The sequence below is a fragment of the Calypte anna genome, chromosome 2, assembly GCF_003957555.1.
Source record: "Calypte anna isolate BGI_N300 chromosome 2, bCalAnn1_v1.p, whole genome shotgun sequence".
Taxonomy (NCBI): Eukaryota; Metazoa; Chordata; class Aves; order Apodiformes; family Trochilidae; genus Calypte; species Calypte anna.
This window is the reverse complement of record NC_044245.1, coordinates 86,005,373-86,025,929: the sequence shown is the minus strand read 5'-3', so window position 1 is coordinate 86,025,929 and position 20,557 is coordinate 86,005,373. Positions and strand designations below refer to the sequence as shown.

At 37.9% G+C, this 20,557-nt stretch overlaps 1 protein-coding gene across 1 annotated transcript in view; it reads left to right on the top strand.

The window, feature by feature from the left end:
* The window catches only part of MOCOS (molybdenum cofactor sulfurase), a 217,020-nt gene that overhangs the window by 22,408 nt on the left and 174,055 nt on the right, over positions 1 to 20,557 (top strand). Inside the window, exons 2-3 of the mRNA XM_030446400.1 lie at positions 2,076 to 2,165; positions 4,886 to 4,952. Of these exons, the coding sequence (XP_030302260.1) occupies positions 2,076 to 2,165; positions 4,886 to 4,952 (157 nt within the window). The remainder of the gene's footprint in view (positions 1 to 2,075; positions 2,166 to 4,885; positions 4,953 to 20,557) is intronic.

Below are 20,557 nucleotides of genomic sequence, written 5' to 3'. Positions count from 1 at the left end.
TGAGGAGGGCCTGTGGAGAGAGTATTAAGTACTGTTCTCTGTTTCAATTAAACAACATCATTAAAGATAAAACAAAAGTTTAACAATTACTAGATTACCTTTCCCCAGCCAAATGTCCTCACACATTTTTGAAGTAATATACTCAGAGGAGGAATATAACAAATGACTATCTGCAGTTTTTTTAACTTCCCTTTCACGGAACTGCAATATTGTCCTTCGTAATGAGCTGCCCAATGAGTTACATTTAAAAAAAAACATTTAGGGGCCCTTTACCTAGAGATCTTTTGGTCCACATTGCCTCAGAGGAGCATTGGTCAGGATGGAAAGTGCCTATCCACTCGCTGGTGGATGGTTTGTGTTCAAGGAGCCTCAGCTGGTTGCCTGTTTTTTGCTTGTGCTATACAGTTGGCACCATCACTTTGATGCTGTCAACCTCCTTATGTCTGCAAGGATCCCAAACCAGCCGGGTTACCTATAGCCCTGGCTGCAACCATCAAGCTGGACCCTGCTGTTGAATGTCCTGGCTGTTACTCCCCTCTTCAGCTCCACCTCAGAGCAGAGGGTTTGGTGGCAAAGGGTGGGCCACATGCCAGGCTTTGCTCTCAGGCCAGCCACCCACATGGTATGGACTGCTGGAGGGAAAGATGCTGTCCCCTTGCTAGTGTCCCCTTGCTGGCTGAGGCCGTGCTGCCATGCCATGCAGGGGCTTGGCTGTCTGCCTCCCTGACTCAGTGTGCCCCTTGCCCTCCAACCCCCCTAAATTTTAGGGGAGAACCTCTCAGCTGTAACCTCCACTATCAGAAACTGGGCTGGATGCTGTGCTTGTATGTGCAGCTTCATACCACTTGGGAGAAGCTTCCTATGGTTTAAAACATAAATTGTGAAAACCTGAAATTTGTACATCTAATAAATCAATCCAGGTTTTATTCACACTCTGCCTCTCAAAACAATTGACTTCAAGCCATCATTACAGTTCTGCTTTTGCTAGACACTGTAAGTGGGGAACTCTTAAGACAGGGGAGGGCTTTTCTCATTTGAAAATGAGAGTAAGGATGGGTGTTTGGATTGGTTTTATCATTACCACTGCCTCACGTCTTTACCCACTGAATCACTGCTACAGCAACGTAATATATAATTATATATATTCCTAAGTGTCAAGGCTTCTCATTTAAAGCTTAACTCAGCTTTAAATCCCTGTGGAAAGGAAAGGCTTTTAAAATACTTAATAAATTCTAATCTTAATCATATTCATCATTATGAAAATTTGAAATAGGTTGAAGTGCTTAAGGTAAGTGAAATGAAAAAACTAATAAAGGGCATGAAACACACTAGAGAAATGGAAAAATAATTGCTAAAGATTAAGAAATCTAAAACGGCCAAACATGAAAAAGCCTTCCTTTCCAATAAGCTTTTATTTGAAAGTTTTGCAGTAGCTTAATAATATAAAAGGAGAGTTTAAAAATGCATTAAATGTTAAGTTCAGCAGAGTGGCAAGAAATATTTCAATACCTTAAACTTTGGGCTTCAGGCATGATTGAGGCCTTGACAGTTCTTGAGAATGTTGCTTCAAGAAGGAGAAATACTGCTATTGTTGTTGCTATTAATAATAATATTTATAATAGTGTTAATAGTTATAATACATAGTGTCTAGGAGTAACAAAGTACTGTGACAGAAGACACCAGCTTGCTCGGAGTGGTACAGGTAAAACAGAAAGATTTTTCCAAAGAATATCTAACCTAAACCTGGAAGTAAGGGCATTTTAAAATATTTTAAGTTTTAATGAAAAATTATACAGATGCGATAAAAATATTTGGTTTCTTATGTATCCTTTTTTTTTTTTCCTAATAGAGAATTAAGGATCCCTTGCTATGAATTATGCTTGACTGTAGTAACATATTTGAGAAGCATTTTTTGAGAGTTGTAGAGACCTTTAGGTCAGGCAGAGAAATTTCATACACCAGGAAATTTAGGGAAATGGACTTTTTGTGTGGTGCACTTCACAATGTACATTGCAGAAGAACATGGAATTAATTATTCTTAAAAATTACATCTCTCAATTTTATTTTTATTTTAGGGATTACTTACCTTGACCATGCTGGTTCAGCACTTTTCCCAGAGAGTCTGCTTAAAGCTTTTACTGATGACCTAAGAAACAACGTTTATGGTAAGTGAAAACCACCATTCTCAAGGTTTTATCTAAATAGGTCAAAACAGTGCCTCCTGCATTTTTGGAAGGATACTTCTGCGGGTTTTTGACATTGCTATTGAATAGTTGGAAAACCTGTGGTTTTACAAACAAGTCATTGTCCCTTTGTGTACCCTGTGCTTTGTTCTGTGATGGCCAAGGACCTGTCTGTGTCAGTGAAGAAGAAAAATCAAAGGCAGCATGACTCTGTTGCCAAGGGGTTAGGGCACTATGCCCTAGCAGATACAATTGAAACAAATACAACATAGCTCTGAGCACTGTTTGTTCAGGGTTTGGTTTTGTTTTTCTATTTTTTTTCTTTTTTTTTCTGTCACACAAAGTGCAAAGCCAATCTCTTATGCAAGGACCAGAATACAGAACCACCCCCCTGCTTGATAAGAGTGATCCACAATGAACTTGTACTGTGGCTCAGTATAAACATTTTATTTCTAAGAGATCTTAACTCAAAAATCCCAAGTGACTTTAAGCAGCGAAGATTAGATTAGATTAGATTTAGTTGCAGATTAGATTTAGTTGCACACTCAGAAAAATGTTGTGCATCACTAAAGCAACTTTTTAATAACAGTATGAGTAAAGGTATCTACAGAACTATGCAATATCATCTTTTTCAGCTGTGGACATGGGCACTTCAGTACCACCTACAAGTGGTACTACCTTTCATCTCTTTTAAACATTATTTTTATGCAGCTGAGAACCACACAGTGAACGAGTTATTATACAAAGGCAACAGCTTCCCTTGTTTAGGAAATATAGTTACTGTGTGAGACCATATACATTGGAGTGGTTCATGCTCAACCAGAAAAAAAAATATATACTGTACAGTATTATCTATATGTTCTGTGAGTAGTCCCACTGAAATAATCAAAATTTTTCATCGTGGTTTCCATCTGTGGGCTGTGTCCCTCTTGCTAGTTTTGTGTCTTTCTTGTGCTTCCTGATACACAGACCAAAGGGATTCCTCACTTGGGAACTAAGTATCACTGTGTTCAGTCAAGCACAGAAACACTTGTGCATATCACCTGTGCAAGACACTTAAGAATCATAGAATCATAAAATCATAGAATTGGTTGGGTTGGAAGGGACCTCAGAGATCATCGAGTCCAACCCTTGAACCACCGTTGCGGTTGCTAGACCATGGCACTGAGTGCCACATCCAGTCTCTTTTTAAATATCTCCTATTTCAGTGTACCGCTGTCCATGTAACTTCCCTCTTTCTTGTTTCCTGAACACTAGCAAGGCCAGGATACAGGGCATGTATTTAAGTTACACCATGAAATAGATGTTTTTCTTGATATGAGCAGGTGTGTTTTTCTCTTATAACAAGGCCCACTGACTTGATTACATGCAAAATCTCCCACTCAGGTGCATGCCAGTTATATTAAAATTAACGTTCTGTCACTGCAGCCATTGTAAAGTGGAATGTATGCACTCTGATCTTAGTTCTTTCTAACAACATTGAACTCAAGCCTTACAATAAGCACCATCTGTGGTAGAAAAAAAATTAAATTTGTGAATCAATTGAGTGCTTGTGAATGGAAATAGTGGTGCTGCCAGTGAAGCAGATTTGCATAGTACCTATAGTGCTATGGAAGAACAAATTGTATCTTTTTTAATACTGCTTTCAAATAAAATGATGACAGGAACTCAAATATAGTAAAATCTTTTTTTTCAGTTACATCTCTGCTACTTTAGGGCTGTAACTGTTACATGAAAAGAGTTCATTTACAGACTCAAGTGTGAGTGAAGGCAGAGTTTGCCTTGCAGGGTTTTTTATTTTCTTGGTGATATCCACAGGCCTGAAGAGCTGCAGTTTAGCTGTTGCATGTATAAATGAAGGAAAGGAATGTAAGTTAGAGCTACTAACTTCTAAATTGAGAATATTTGAATTGGAAATTACATTAAAAGTCTAGGTATTGGATTTTGCAGTTGAGCTCTAAATTTATTATTCAGTTTAACACCTTCACTCAGTAACTTCCAGAAGGGAGATTTTGAAATTTTAAAAAGGGAGTACCTAATATTGCAGCCTACTGTAAAAAACTGTAATAATATAGCAAGTCTTTTTCTTTGTTCTTTCCAAACCATTTAGACATGTTCTTTATGCATTTACTAATAGGAAAATGTACTGTGCCTATGTGGATATTGCTATAATCTTTTTTGCTCAAAAAGATGAATTCATGCCTTTATGTGCTGTCTTAATTGTTAATACATGCCTGTGCAGAGCTGTGCTGAGGTGGCCACTAATTTTGCAATAAAATTTATATTTTCATGAGGTACTTGAATTTCAAATGCTAAAAAGCTCAGGGTTAGTCCTGGTCTCCAGTCATGAATGTTTATTTTCTCCAGATGCTGTGTCTTCTAAATTGATTCTTCACTAGTGTACAAACATATTTATGAATGTGCATTATAACTGTGACAGTTGCATTTTCTTTTTAATGGAACTAAATTTTAGTAAGAGATCCAGCTGATGTTTTAAGGTCTGTCATAATTGCTTTCTTCTGTTATATGCCCCTTCTTTGACTAACTGCTCTAAAGAGCTTCAGGGCATTGATGTGAAGTATACTTTAAATCTTTCTTTGTCATCTTTTCAGGCAGGCTCGGTGTAATACTTTGATAAAAGAAAAAAATTAATAGAAAAATTGTGATTAATGATTAACTTCTGTATCTCTCTTGTCTCCTAGGCAACCCTCATAGTCAGAATATCAGCAGCAAGCTGACATATGACACAATCGAGCATGTCCGATACAGGTAGAATCATCTTTCTTTCAGATGTTATACTGTGCACTTCATGCTCTTCATTTTGGTTAGGGTTGTGCTGTTTTGATGACTTTGATGTGATAGCATTTACTGAGGGTCATCTATGACATCTAAAGAAAATGCCTTTAAATCACAACGTAGTTGGACAGTCAAGTATTGGACAAAGTCTGTTCTTTTCTCCCAGATGCCCCAATTCTTGAAGTCCTGTAGATAAATTAGTGCTGTAATGCAAGCTCACAATTTTAATTAAGATACAGAAGCTGGATTCTCAAAAGTGATTATTAGTAAGATGGTGTGGTAAGATAGTAAGGTGGAACATGGAACAAGGACATGGTTAAAATTCAGATGAAATTAAATAGAGCATAATGGCTTGTGAGAATTTATGAAAAGCCTATGAGAGTGTGTGTGCTGTTTTACAGCAGATGCTTTCTTCTTTTGGAGTAATAAAATACCTTTTAAAGTAGTTTTGTTATAATTTTTAAGAGCAAAAAGAAAAGGAAAAGGTATAATTGAGTGTTGGGGCTTCTGGGTATGGGCAAGAAAGGGAACTGAATCTGTAAGTAAGGTATTCCTCTGAAAGTTCAGGTTGGAGTGTGCTGAAAGTGCACTTCTTACCATTAGTTTACACCACGAGGAATTATACAACTTAAGTACCTGATTAGGAGTTTCAGGGGTTTGTTTTAGGTAACTCTTGGTGTTTTATAAAATGTTTTTACTGAAGAATATGTATGCTTTGAGTTTACTTGCCTGCCTTTAATGGCAGTCTTTGTGCAAGGAAAGAGGTGTCAGGTATTCTTCTTTGTCTTATCACCTTCCTTGAAAGCAAAGGTTTCTCCAAAACACATCAAAGAATTTAGGTTAATGGCAGTGGAATCATAGTAATGTTCGTAGTTGTAATGATGAAAATCTGCCTGACACCCTACTGCTGCTTTCTCTCTGACTGCACTTTTATAAGGGTGTAAAAAACCCCAAGATTTATAGCTGGAAGATGCTGTTGGCTATAACCTGTCCCCCTACCCTACCAACCACTCTCTGGAAAAAGTGTTTAGTTTTGCTTCTTCTGCAACCCTCTATTATGCTGTGCAAGATGACACTCTAGTAATGTAGGGCCAAACCAAATGAAATAGACTGTCTATGAGAAATATCTGATTTCAAAAGTAGACAGGTATAGATAGATAGATAGATAGATAGATAGATAGATAGATAGATATGGCCAGGTATATAGCAATACCTGCAGACCTGCAGAATCTCCTGATCATACTTGTGTGCTCATTTGCAAAGTTAGCAACCTGCTTTCTATTTACTCTCAATGATATTTCAGTATTTCCATTTAATCATTCTTCTTATAATACCACAGTAGAAAGCATAGCTGTTCCAGAATAATGACTATTGTACTTTGGGTTCTTCATTGTAAGGGAGTGAGAAAATAAATTTCTAGTGTGTAACTTATATAGATTACTTTAAAAGAACTCATATCTTCAGCTTTTTTTATTTTGGATCTTGCTTCGAAAAAACGTAAGATTCTTATAAGAGGAAGATGGGAGATGACAAGAATCATACCAGTGTTTATATTGTTCTTTCTATTTTTCTATTTTTCTATTTGGTTGTTGTCTTTCGTGGGTCTTTGATGTGTTGTGGTTATTGGGTTTTTTGCAAGAAAAAAGTCCTCTGCATCCAAATGAGCTTTTTCTGTATTACACCTAATAGAATTTTTCATCTGTCCCTGTAGAGGTCCAATCATTATTCTCCAATAAAAATTTAAAAAGCATAGTCATCAAAAAGGTATAGTTATAAAACTCTAGGAAGAAAATGCTCCGAACCCACTGTCAATAATTCAGCTATCTAAAAGGCAATAAAAGTATATTAAAAATCTATACTTCTATGCCACTGCAGCTAATCAAAATAAGCAATATGACAAGACTGCATGACAGGCAGCTCTGTCCTGCATTGTAGTACATAGAATGGATTTCCTCAGTCAAAGAATAATTCAGCAGGTAGTTTTAGAAATCTTAAAATTAATTGGCTGCTTATAATTCTGCCTTTGGCACATGTCTGCAGCCAAAAGGATGGCTTTTTTTGGTAGTGTTTAACTCAAAGGCATATTATTTAAAAAAAAAAGCCCACCTGATTTTCTGATGACACAAGTAACTAATTAAAAATAAACAAAAAGCTTAATTTTTTATTTATATTTGTCAGTTTTGGTGGTAGCAGCATTAGCATAGACTGTCATAATCAGTGTGCACTGTTCCACAGTAAAAAGCTATATTACTTGGTATTGCCTTCATATTTGCTTGACAGACAGAAAGCACTCTTAAAACATGGATTTGCAAGAAAAAGGATAAATAATTAATTTTATGAGTAAATTGATGTTTTCTATGAGTTACAATATTAAAATAATCCAAATGTTTTACCTTTTGAGCAACTGAAGAACAGTAAGAGTAAAAATAGCTATTTTATTCTTAAAAACATTACTTCTCTTTACTTGATGAGATTTTTAACAATGTGTGTATCTTTACATTGAGCATGAGTGACGCTGAGGAGAGTAAGAACTGTGATAAACCATACCTAAATGTGTTAGATGTATGCATCAAAAGATTGTAAATCCTTTCTATGACTTTGCTTATGGATTTATGGAAATGCCATTGCTCCTATTCCATACAACACTACTTCAGTAACTCCTTAAGATGCTGCAGAGATAATGCAACTCAGAAATTCATTATCTTGAGTACTAAATAACCTTTTCCCCTTATCCAAGCATTTTAAAATACTGCCTTTCTGAATATTTTAAAACATGGTCTTTGCAGGTATACACTTGCAGTATAAAATAGTGCAGTAGTCGCTGTCTTCTCACCAGAGCCAGACTGCAGTATTTGTGTTGTTTGATGCCTGTGTTATGTTTAAGATATACAACATGATGACTTTTTCATTTAAACACCATGTTGTTGAATTTATAGAGTTTTGATGTTCATCCTTGAACTTTCAGATACTATGAAATGTGAAACTTAGAGTGCTTTGCACATTCAAGTATTTTAATTTTTTTAAAAGCAAGATGTTTCAGCTAAGATTTCAGTGCCAGGCTTCTAGACTGTAGTAATATATGTATTACAGAATTTTCTCACTGAAGCTAAAAGGATTTGGCATTGAGCTAAATGTGATCAAGTTTAAATATAGAAGGAAAATGTGTATTTTGATGAAGGCCATCTAAGTGAACTATAAGAGGAGAATAATCTCTGTGGTGTGTGCATACATATGAAAAAGGTGCAGCAGGCAGGCACAAAATTAATGTAAATGGCTTAGTAATTTTTTAGAAATATTTGCCTCAGTGGTAAAACACAGAGATGGTACCATATTTTGCTAAGAAAGCACTCTTATAAATATTGTTTGTAATTTAATTTAGATTGTATTTGTAGAGATAATTTCATGGTAGCAAGGTACAGCTTTAAATTCCTTCCATAAGCATTATGCCTGGATTATGAAATAGGTTTCCATTCCAAGTCTCTTTTTTTTTATAATTATCACATGTTCTGAAATGGTGATATGTGCAAGAAGATAAGAATTTTTTCTTTATTCCCAGGTTAAAGCAATTCTGTGTCTGAAAATAGTAATGTTAGAACTGATACATACATGAATATGGGTTGACCTTTCCTACACAGTAAGAAATAGTAGATATGGTATCTGCTTAGTATTGATTTGTCCTTTGTAAAGGTCATCAACAGGAAACTGTGCGGATGAGTGACATCTGAGTGCTGTGTCCTGTTCTCCTTAATGGTACCTATCAACTTGAAAACCTTGTTTCAAAACCAGGATGATTCAGCCCTTTCCCATACTTGTTTTATTACCTCATTTGCAAATACTGCTTTTGCTGCTGCTGCTGTTCAGCTGGCAGGGCAAGTCTGAAATACTAGAGCTGGTAAAGTCCAGCAAAAGGAGACTGTGCTCTCTGGGGTGACTGTGCATGGCAAATAGGATGTGCAGTAGAGGATGATTATGAATAAGGGATATTTTTTTGGAAGAGCTTGATAATAGGCAAGAGGGGTGATCTTTTTCCTTATGGTTCAGGTGATGATTTTATGTAGGTATGGAATGGAATAATTCCAGTGAGCCCAAAATGAGCTGGTGATATCCCGGCTCTGAGCATCAACAGAGCAATGGCTTTGGTACAGATGCTTCTTGTTTTCTCCTTGGCCACACCTAGCCTTTTATGCAGCTGTAGAAACCTGTGGTTTTTTTCTTCTTAGCACTAAAAGAAAATATCTAGTGGGATGGATAGTAAGCTTAAAATGAAAACAAAGAGGTGCTCAATTTGCATAAACTCAAGAAATTTTGAATGCCAGCTCTCAATATGTATGTTGTCTAAACTTCAGCTGATATTTTTGTTTAGCTTTTTTTGAAGACTGTAGATATTTTTCTGCTCTACAATTTGAAATGTATGCAGTGACCCTCTGCTGAGAAGTGCTGTTTATATTTTACAGTTTGTATATCTAGAGACAGCCACCCTGGGAAAGACTACTTCTTCTGTGTTTTTAGAAGCACAGAGATAATCTGTTACTGAACCTTTTAAAGATATTTCTTAATAATCTTTCTGTGAAGTTAGGAAGCCCAGTATTAAGCTCCATTTTGAATCTTATTCATTCCACTTGTAAAGCAATCTGAATACTTCATTTCTTGTTCTTATAAGGTGTTGAGGAGATCCTACAGCATTCCCTAGGGCTTTCCTGGTGGCATCTGTTTCTCAATGAATCTGAAATCAACTCAGGCACCAAGACTGCCTGACTTCAAGAAGCATTTGGATGATGCTGTCAGGCAATTGGTGTGATTCTGGGGGTGCCCTATACAGGAACAGGAGTTGGACTTGATGAACCTTCCAACTTGGCTGATTCTATGATATTCCTGTTTTCACTTCTGCTGAAAGGCCAGACAGAAGTTTTTGCTCTCTATTAATCTATTTGCTACCTGAGCCAACCTTGCTGGGGTTTTAACCCAGCAAACATGAGTCTTTAAATAATCATTGTTTGCATTACGAATCTTTTTTCTTCATCCAAAAGCAGGTCAGGTCAGACTCTACTTACTGTTCTCTTTCCTCAGTTCTTTTGGGACTGCTTTGGTTGCACACACTTCATGATCCTGTCTTGATGTTAGCACTTCAAATGCTGGTATACACTGAAATTTTTTTATTATAAGTCCATCTAAATGAGTAGCTATCAGTGCTGCTTTTCTTCTTTATCATTAAGAGTTAGTTCATGGCATATAGTTTAAATTTTTATATATATGTATTTCTAAATTACTGGTGAACTTCTAACCTCATGAATATAACAATTTATTCAGTAACTCCCATTATTTTTTCTTCAGAAGCAGATATGATCTGCAGCCAGTGGTAACTTTGTGAGCAGGTGACTCTGTAGTGTTTGAGTGATTTCATAACGTTTTTTTCTCTCATTTGAAATGTAGTCTGAGAATTATCTTCTGTCCCTGTTACATCAAGTATAACTGCAGCTACCTTCTCATCTCTAATAATGCCATTGGCTTTTACTATTTGTAGCTCATCCAGCCCTCTTACAGACAGAGAAACACATTTGCTTTGCCAAACAATGGCACATACGTTCAGCTGTCTCTAATGAGCAGGTTATTTACAGCACCCATGCTAGAATGCTGTAGTCCTGGTTCTGTGGGATTTTTTTTTTCTATTTTGCTGCCCTCTGCAACCTGCTGTCTTGCTGAAATTCTCAGTTAATATCCCATGTCTGCTAGTGGTTGCTGAATTTTTTTCTCCCCTTTTTTTCACTGAGAACCCATTTGGCCACCTAGACAGATGCCAGTTATTTGTGCTCATTAAAAAGAGAATGGCTTGTTACTGAGGTCACTGCTGCTCTGCTGAAAGTTTGATTCTTTTTGTGGCAAAAAGCAGGGCAGTGGCACAGCTTCCAGGCTGCCGGGGTGATGTGTTAAAGACCAGAGGGATCAGAGCTGGTGGGAGCATTGCAGCAGCGGTGCTGAGCAGAAGAAACAAATTAAGCAAAACCAGGAGTTTGGGGGGAAGAGCAGTGAGTGGAAAGAGGCAATATGTGGTGCAAACCAGCCACCCTAGCCTAAGGGTGGAATGAGGGTGTGAGGGCCCAATAAGGGATTTGGGGTGCCAGGTCATACACGTATCTGAGCTGGTGCGGTTCAAGGATATGGGAACGCGCATGACCTTCAGGGGTTTTCTGTGTCATCTGCTATTACAGGGCACTTTTCATCAACTATTGATGATCTTTCCCTACTGGGAGGGCTAGAAAACTTGCTCATCCAATGACTTATGGGAAGCCAGTATACTTTTTTTTCTGCTCCATATTTTCTGTTGCTTATAGGCTTTTGTGGTCTTTCCTACCGTTAATCTCTTCTGATGCACTGATGTTGAAACCTATCCAATTCTTTTGTTTTCATAAGTCAAACAAGACAAGCTCCTCTAGATTCTACTTCCAAGGTGTGTTTTTCATCCCTGACACCAATCACATTGGCCCTTTCTCTGGGCTTGTTCTGGGTTACCTTCATCTTTTGAAAAAGTGTAACAAAAATAGGATGGAGTCATTGCAATAAGTCCTTTAGTGTGGGAATCAGGGTAATTGGGAGAGAATAAAAGATTCTTCAGGTGGTGGTGTGACCTGATCAAATTTATGGGTGCTAGGAGAAGACAAAAATTATTTTAAAGGTAAAGAAATGGCACCAGCATTTCAAATTAATAAAGGAAACCTGCAGGCACAGTGGATTACTCTCTACAGCTACCTGAAAGGAGGGTGTAGCCAGGGGGGGGTTGGTCTCTTTTCCCAGGCAACTCTCAGCAAGACAAGAGGACACGGTTTCAAGTTGTGCCAGGGAAGGTTTAGGCTGGGCATTAGAAAGAATTTCTTTACGGAGAGGGTGACCAAGCATTGGAATGGGCTGCCCAGGGAAGTAGTGGATTCTCCATCCCTGAAGATATTTAAAAAGAGACTGGATGTGGCACTCAGTGCCATGGTCTGGTAACTGCAGTGGTAGTGGATCAAGGGTTGGACTTGATGATCTCTGAGGTCCCTTCCAACCCAGCCAGTTCTATGATTCTATGATTTCCAAGATGAAAGAAAGCACATCTTTACGGGGACTCTTCTAGAATGTAAGAAATCTATTGGAAGATGATTTTTCCTGTATGTGTTTTATTCTAAAATTTCCTACCAGCCTGGAAGTGGTAATGTGGTCCATAATCTGGCTGATACCGATACAAATGAAGTAAAAATGAAAGAGGATTTTGCATAGATAGGTATTGTGTAAGAAACCACACTGACATGAAGGAGAGAAAAATATTTTAACTTGATCCCTTTGAACATTTATTTCTTTTAAGCTAAATGCACTAGCTTTCATTGATATGTTTCAATTAACATAGCTTCAAAATACTCAGTACTTAAATGCCTAAAACTCAGGTGGGCTTTTATAGTATATGCTGGGTATATTAATGAGTTCCTTCTAAATTTCTTTACTCTTTCTTTTGTTTCTCTGATTATCTCATTGATTCAATTTTCTCACCTGTTTTAAACTTTCCAATGTAAAAGTTGTGAGCAAATATAGTGTTTTAGAAATTAAAGGGTGTCTCTAAGAACCAGCATGAGCCATGGTAAGATATAGAAATATCAAAGATAAATGAAGCAAGACTTTGAACAGAACTGTCTCCTTCATGTTAAGTTTAATAACATCTATTGAATCCAGGTTTAATTTGCTGGATTATATTTGTATATTTGATATGTGACAAGGCAGAAGAATATTGCATAATTTGTATTATTGAGTGCCAGCTCAATCACATGTTGCTAATACTTTTGAATTTATAGTAGGCTTTTGGATGATAAGACTGCTTTGGAGGAGTAAGATGTGTATCCTTTGGATTTCATGAAGACTCCCTAGGCCTGCAATGAATGCAGTCTTAACAGTCAATGGTGTTCAAAAGAGCGGTTCAGTACTCGGCTTTTCTCAGCCATCATCACTTCCTTTCATTTGTCTTTTTTTACCTTTGTAAAGGTGTTTGCTATTTAACTATTTTTTTTATTTTTTATTTTTTTTTGCGCAATACCTGTCATGCAATAAAGGGGGTTTTAGATTTTTCTAATTAAAACAGCATTTTCTTGCAGGAAGAAAACAAAACCAAACCACAATCAAATCAAATCAAACAAACAAACGAAAAAAGAAACCAAACCCAAAACACTTAAAGGCCAAAGGACCAAAGATGATGAACAATCCTTTGTGCTATCTAGAGAAACACTCCGCAGCAGAGGTGCAAGACAGAGTGTTGGTTACCTTTTCCCTGCTAAGAAAAATTTCACTAATCTGTTGGTTCCAAAATCCTGATGTCCCACTCAGCCATCTTTTAGGAGGGTGGCTCTCTGGTGAGCCTGCTGCAAAACCTCCAGGTACTCACTGTCCATTCCGAGTTCCTTGTCCATTCTGAGATCTGCCTACCATTAAGAGCTTGTTTGGAAATGTTTACAATCTTGCTGAAAAATCATAAAAACTGAATATTTTTTTTGTTTCACAGAGATCCGTCTTCCTTTGGAATTGCAAACTAGAATCCAAACCAGAAATCTGTTAGACAAGAGTTGCTCTGCTAGCCCTGCAGGGCTGGAAACCCTTTAGTCCCACCCTGATATGCTCCAAACTCTGAAGTGCCCTTGTACAAGCTTACTGGAAAATAGCTGTCTGCCCTTCTAAGAAATGGACAGCAGGCCACATAGATAGGATTTTTAATTATGTGAAAATACTTAATGTGAACTCCATTAATATTACATGGTCATGGATGTGGGTCAAAGGTGTTCAGATCACTCAAAGGATCACCATCAGAGATATTAGAAAAGGGATTTTAATATCAATTTGTAAAAGTGTGACAACAGTTTGGTGGCAGGGTTTACTCTATTACTGTATGGAAGGAACATATAAAGGCTGGAATGGATCAGGAGAAATTATTTATACTGAGACAGGGGGAAGTGAGTCAGGATTGGATTTGAGTGATTTGTCCAAGGATCAGGGAAAGAAAATGAGGGAGACCCTCCCACTGAGCCAGGAGGTTCAATAAGGACTCCTTTGCTTTCTAAAATCCTTCCTAGGGACGAGTCTAGGTTTGGCTGGATCCCAACTTAGCCTTAGACTTGGTTGACAGTTTATGTCTAATTAAGAGGGTAATGAAAATATCTTGTTGAGTCGTGAAATTCAGGGTGAATCGCCTCACTTGTTTCTTTTATCAGAATTAATTTTCTGTTGTGATGGACAGGGTAGCAGCCCGCTGTGATCCCAGAGAGCTTCAAAGGGCCTCACTTTAGAATCAGTATTTATAGGGTCACAAGATGATTGTTTTTGCCATCATGGCCACAGTTCCTGGCAGGCGATGTTGATACCTCTTAGAGTGGGCTTGTGATTCAGGCAGAGGGGTCTTTGGGAGTTTTCTCAAGCAACAGATCCAGGTGCAATTAGGGAGTGCCTTATTATCCCAGTCACTGCAGATGTACCAGAACAAGAAGGTGCCAGATTGTCTCACCTCACTGCCTCAGTAGGCAAGGTTAGAAAGCTCCAGGTTGTCCCAGCCCATTTCACTTGCAGTTAAAACAAGGGCAACTTTGGGTCCACTATCGTTGTGTGTAAAGCAAGAACAATATTGGCTGGTGCTGACATTGCAATGTGGCCAGGCTGCAGAGTTGGTCTGCTCCACATTTCACCCTGTGACCGAAATCAATCCATCTTTCCTCAGTGTTGTGGCTGAAACAGCACGTGAAGGCAGTGACTGAGCCTGGATGGAAACTGACCTCCTAAGCTGGTTGTGCTCCTCAAGTGTAAATTGGGTGCTACAAGTTGATAATTTGTGCATTATTGCCCATGACTGCAGCATAACTTTGCCTGTGTCTATGTGTTATTGGTTAAATGCGTTGCAGCAGTAGCACTTTCCAGCTGTCTTGAGTGGCTGTCTCAGTAAACGAGGTGCAGATGATTCTCTTCAAGTCTCCCATTTTTTCTTTTCGGTAGAAATAAGTTTTACCATGTACCACCCTTGGAGGGCACAGTCTCAGCCATATGCATTGTCTGAAGGCAGCACACAAGGGTAAATTTCTGTCAGTGAGAAAATCTTCCTTTTTTTGATATAGCCCGGTAATGAGTACAATATACTGCTTCATTTGTGAGAGGAAAATAAATAACCTGATGTATGTTGAGGGCACAGATACAAACAAGGAAGTTCTGTAGTTCTTACAGAATTACACAGAACTGCATCCAGGAGGGTTTTCAATATCTACAGAGAAGAGGAAACAGAACACCTTGAGACATATCTGTTAAAATTTAAAATAAAGAATACATAATGTAGCTCACAGTAGCAGGTCAAATATTAAAGTCTTCATTTGAAAATGCATAGAACATTCAGGAACTGCTCCAAGTTTTTCTGACCATGTTTGCCGACTTAAACATCTAAATGGGATGAGATCGCTTTAGCAAATAGTACTGCATTTAGTGTTTGTAATGAACTTCAGAATGAGTTTGATGAAGTATCCTTTTAGTATAAATTGGAGTTGAGCTGTTCTGCAAAAATGTGATATTATAGGTGGTACTCTTAACAATGAAGTGCAAATGAAATTCTGCCTGCTTTTAATTAAATAAGCACACACTCCACTGAGTTTTGGAAATTTAATTCTCTTAATCTGAAGTCTCAAGCCCTGAACAGCTATTATGATTTGAAAGATAGTGCTGATATGTTTCAGGGCTGTTTGTACTGAACAAAATACCTATGCTCTTTCCTTTTGTAAATTGGAGGCCCTTTTGATTTCTATGGGTGTTTTTTCTATTGTGTGAAAAAAAGAGTTAAGATAACCTGCTTCCTCCTTGTGGCACATGGAAGTCAGAGCTAGAAGCACAGGTATCAGGGAAAGAGCTGAGGTATCTGGATTCTTGTGTTCCTGGTGAGGGGCTGTTGTTGCTGTCCTGCATGGATATAGCAGTGAAATATGTGGTTGTGCATGAGGAAAGCATGCCTGACAATTCAGACCCATCTCTTCAGAGCTTTCCAAAGTGGGAAGTGACTGACCACAAATTCTTGCTGGGTAAGTGCCCTGCTTTTTTTTAAACTGCATGGCCTTGAGAAGAGGCTGGAGAGCAATGTGACTGAAGATGTTCCTAGGGACAGGTTGCAAGGCTTGGAGGAGAGAGGTTTCCCTGACAGCCTTCCACTAGGCATAATGAATTTACACATACCAGTGCTAATTACTTAATTCTCAGTGTTGGGAGGAGATTTTGCACAGCTGATTGAACAAGGGGAAAAAGAGAAAATAACTCAACATTCATGTGATATTGTGCTTTGAGTTATGTGCCTTTTGAAAGAAATTAGTTTACATTTCATCTTCTTGCAATCTCTCTGATTTTATTATTGTATGATTCAACTTACTATAAATGAAAACTAGGATGGATATAAAGTCATTTAAGAATGAGAAACACAATTTTATTTTAAAACTATACATGATATGAAGTAAGATCTGGTTAATTAGCTAGTATGTAAAAAGTGTTGGTTTCTTGAGTTTGGTATAATCAAATTTAAATTATTTCATGGGGGGTTTTTTGCACACAAAGGCCTGCATTCAAACCATTTCAGAAACATATATAAGAAGTCACAGTCTTTTTGAAAATGTTTTTAGGTGGCTGATACATTTCAGAGTCATCTCAGTTGTATTTTCACAGCCTAAGTATTTTTTTATCTTCATTATAAGTAATTTAAAAACAGTAGCATATAAAATTTTCTATGTCACTTGCTTGACTTCCATTTTCAAGTCTAATTGAGGTTTACTTGCAATGAATTTGAACTATCAAATCACTTAAACCATTACTACAGCAGAAGTACTCTGCCTTTAGGGTATACTTGTATTTCTACATTAACAGAATTGTATTTTATACCTGTACAGTGAAATTCCCCATATAAAACTAAAACAAGAGAAGGGGAAATTAAATCCTTTTTTTTTTTTTCTCTCCCTCTTTCTGCATGAGAAAATTTTTCTGCCCTGTCTGTATTGATTTGTTATCGTATACCTGACCAATGTAGTAGCTGTGGCAGTAGAATTAGGTAAATATGGAATTAAGCATTTGAGAAAATTATACTCAACATAACTTTTCAAGAAATCAGAGTTATAGTGTGCAATTAACAGCTTAATGGACCTTTACCTCTTCTAGCAACTCATTTTAAATGAGACAAATTGCTTGGCAATGTTTAATAAAAAATTTGATTACATACAGTGTGTAAAATGAAGACTTTAAAATTAAGCATATTCAGAAGTAATTTCTTCCAAGCACATGTGGGTTGCTAGAAAAAGAGAGCGTGTGTGAACTTGATAACTTAGAATACAATTGCTGAGGTGCAAAGTATATTGTAAGTCATTTAAAATTTGTGAATGGCAGCTCTGTAGGAAGGTTGAATCACAGTACAATATAGAGGTTGCTAAACTTGTTTTTACAAGTACAGTGAAAGAAATTGCCCTGGTGATTTATTCTGCGTGCTATACAGATCAGTGTTACTTTCTAGAAGGAAAATATACTTTTTGGTGAAGAGAGGCCAGCAGACCTATATTTTCCTTTATTCTGATGTGGCAAAGACATTCACATACACTCAATGCCAGCCCTGGCAAAGATGGGTGGCAGGCAGCAGGGCAGGCAAATGGAGATGGTCAAAACCATGGCTGTAGTGTGCAGCATGCCTAAGATCCATATTAGGCTGGTGTCCAGACTCTAAAAGTGGGTATGTAAGATGGCAACTACTTTTCTGAACTGAGTCTTTCTCTCAGTGCTCGGACTGGATGCTCAAATTGCTTGACGTGCACTAGGTTGTGGATCTGGGGCTGGAAAGTCCAGAATCCTGGCTTACCAATTGGTAAAGAAGAACTTCCAGAAGGTTTTACACCTGGGCCAATAGTTGTCACCTGTCTTATACATTATTCCCACTGTTAATGGTTTCTAGGAACTATACGTGGTAGATGGTTTCTGGCTGCATGTGACTTTCATGCTTTTGGATCTAGCTCAAGTGTGTTGCCCAGGGAAAGCTACTGGTACAATGTAAAGAAGAAATGAGAACCTTAAATTCTTGCTAGCAAATTGTGAGAAGATTATTACTGTGTTACGCAGTATTTTAGGTTCTGTTAGACCTATTAGAAAATAAATAAGTGTTCCTTCAGTGGCAAGACTGCCACTGAACTTTCTGAACCTACAGTGTTTACAGTTTGATAAGCAACATCTGTTATATGCTAATGGTGTTGTATTTGCTTATTTATGTAGGTAATTTTAAAGGGAGCCTCTCACCATCTTACTAGGTGCTTTGCAGAAAAATTAAAAACATAAATTACATAAGCTACCTGAAGTGGATACAGTAAAAACTTGGGCTTCCGATAAAAATGACCACCCAAGCACACAGATGAGTTATTTGAAATAAAACTAGAGGCAGAGAAAGGGATGCAAGTCATGGGGGCAGAACTGCTAGTCAGATGCAAAATTAAATAGTGAGTCTGAGTACAACTGTAGGTTCCAGTGGCAGTTTGTACCAGGTCAGGACCTGTTGAAGTGGGTGTGGAGGAAGGCAACAAAATAGATAAAAGGGATAGAATACCTCTCCTGAGGAAAGTCTGAAAGGTTGGGGTTGTTCAGCCAGGAAGAGAGAAGGCTCTAGGAAGACCTTCTCGCAGCATTTCAGTAGTTAAAGGGGGCTTGTAAGAGAGATGGGGACAAACTTCTTAGGAGGGCCTGTAGCCATGGGACAAGGGATGATGCATTTAAACTAAAAGAAAGTAGATTTTAGACTTAATGTAGCAAGGAAGTATTTTAAAATGAGGGTGGTGAAGTACTGGAAGAGGTTCCTGATGGAGATGGTAGAAACCCCATCCCTGGAAACACTCAAGTTTAGGTTGGATGGGATTCTGAGCAACCTGATTTAGTTGAAGATGTCGCTGGTGACTGACTGCAAGGGGGTTGGACTAGATGACCTTAAAGGTCCCTTCAAACTCAAACCATTTTGTGATTCCATGATTGATGAACTGGAAATAGCTTTCTAGTAAATTTAATAATACGTTTTCTGCATTTCTAGAATAGGTGTTTCTTCCCTTTCCTTTAGCCACTCAGCTCTAGATAGTTGCTCACAGGTTTGTCTCCTGGTTTAATAACAATGCAAAGAGATTACTGTATTTTACTTCTGCTAGTGTGGGCAGGTTATATGGCTATGGAAAGAGCTTTGCAAGGCAGAGGAGCATTGAATACAGAGCTCTATTTTTTTGTTCTTTTAAACCTTTATAGTGTCTGTGTTGAAGCTAGAAGGCTGTCATATTGAGCAAAAAGAAAATTCTGTGGGTAGTAGACTACTGAGAAAGAAAACTCTTCAGTTTTTATGTATGCAATTTGTCTATTTATGTGGAGCAGACAGAGATGAGAGGTCCTAAAATGATCCTGAAACCCCAGAGGGTTCTTATACTTTTATGCGGCTGTTATGATTTCACTTATATTGGTTATATTTTTCTCCACTCTCCTAGCCCACCCTTTAAACACAAGTTTTAGAAAAAATCTGCTTGAGTTATTCAGCCATTTTCACAGTTTTTTTCTGCTAAGCTCTACATTTTAGGCCTTCTGACATTTTTTTCTCTCCTCTGGTCTCATCACACAGGAAAATACTGATTCTCCAGGGGAAAGTTACACTTTAAGAAATAAAGACATCCTGCCATTCATCAGTTTTTCTGTGAGCTTCATTTTTTTTCCTGCTTGAATCACAGAAATTGCTGCTTGTTTTCAATCTAAAGTATTATTTTCTCACTCCATAGGCTGAATTTGTTTTACATCTTCAGCTCATCTTCAGTGATGCCACTGTCACTTTTATTACTTCGAGCCATATTTCCCAGCTAAAAACTATACAACCTTGCTTAAGTCCTGATATTGTTTATGTAAAATAGAACCTCAAATCAACTCTGCTGTTTCTAAAAAGCTGCTAAAAAAGCAACAGCCCTTAGCTTCTAGCAGATGCCTGCCGTCAGAAGACTTGAAAAGGGTGCTGTGGAGATCAGAATTCTAAAATGGCAGCAAACTTAAAAAAAAAAACAAAAAAACCACCTCTAAATTGAATAGTCTGCTAACCAAATAGTAAGAAAACAAACCCAAACACCAGAATAGAATTTAATGTTCCTGCATCTCTGCCTCTGCAGGACTCTTGTCTTGTGCCTGTATCTTTTATCTGTGCAAAGAGACTTGGTTCTGTCTTTTCAGCTAGAGGAAGACTCCTTGCCACTGGCTGTGAAATTAAACTGTGAGATTGTGGGTGTTGATGATGAGCAGCTGTGACTTCTGCTCCCAAGAGAAAACCTGCTGTGGTAGCTGTAAATATTGGGGGGCTTGTGGTATCTCCCTCCACAGTTTTGAAAGCTTCTAGTGAAGATTAAAGTAGGCTTGAATGCACATTTCGCTTGACTGCCTGGTGCTCATGTGTGGCTTGGCTCCTGGCAGATGGCATAGAATCATAGAATTGGCTGGGTTGGAAGGGACCTCAGAGATCATCAAGTCCAACCCTTGATCCACTACCGCTGCAGTTACCAGACCATGGCACTGAGTGC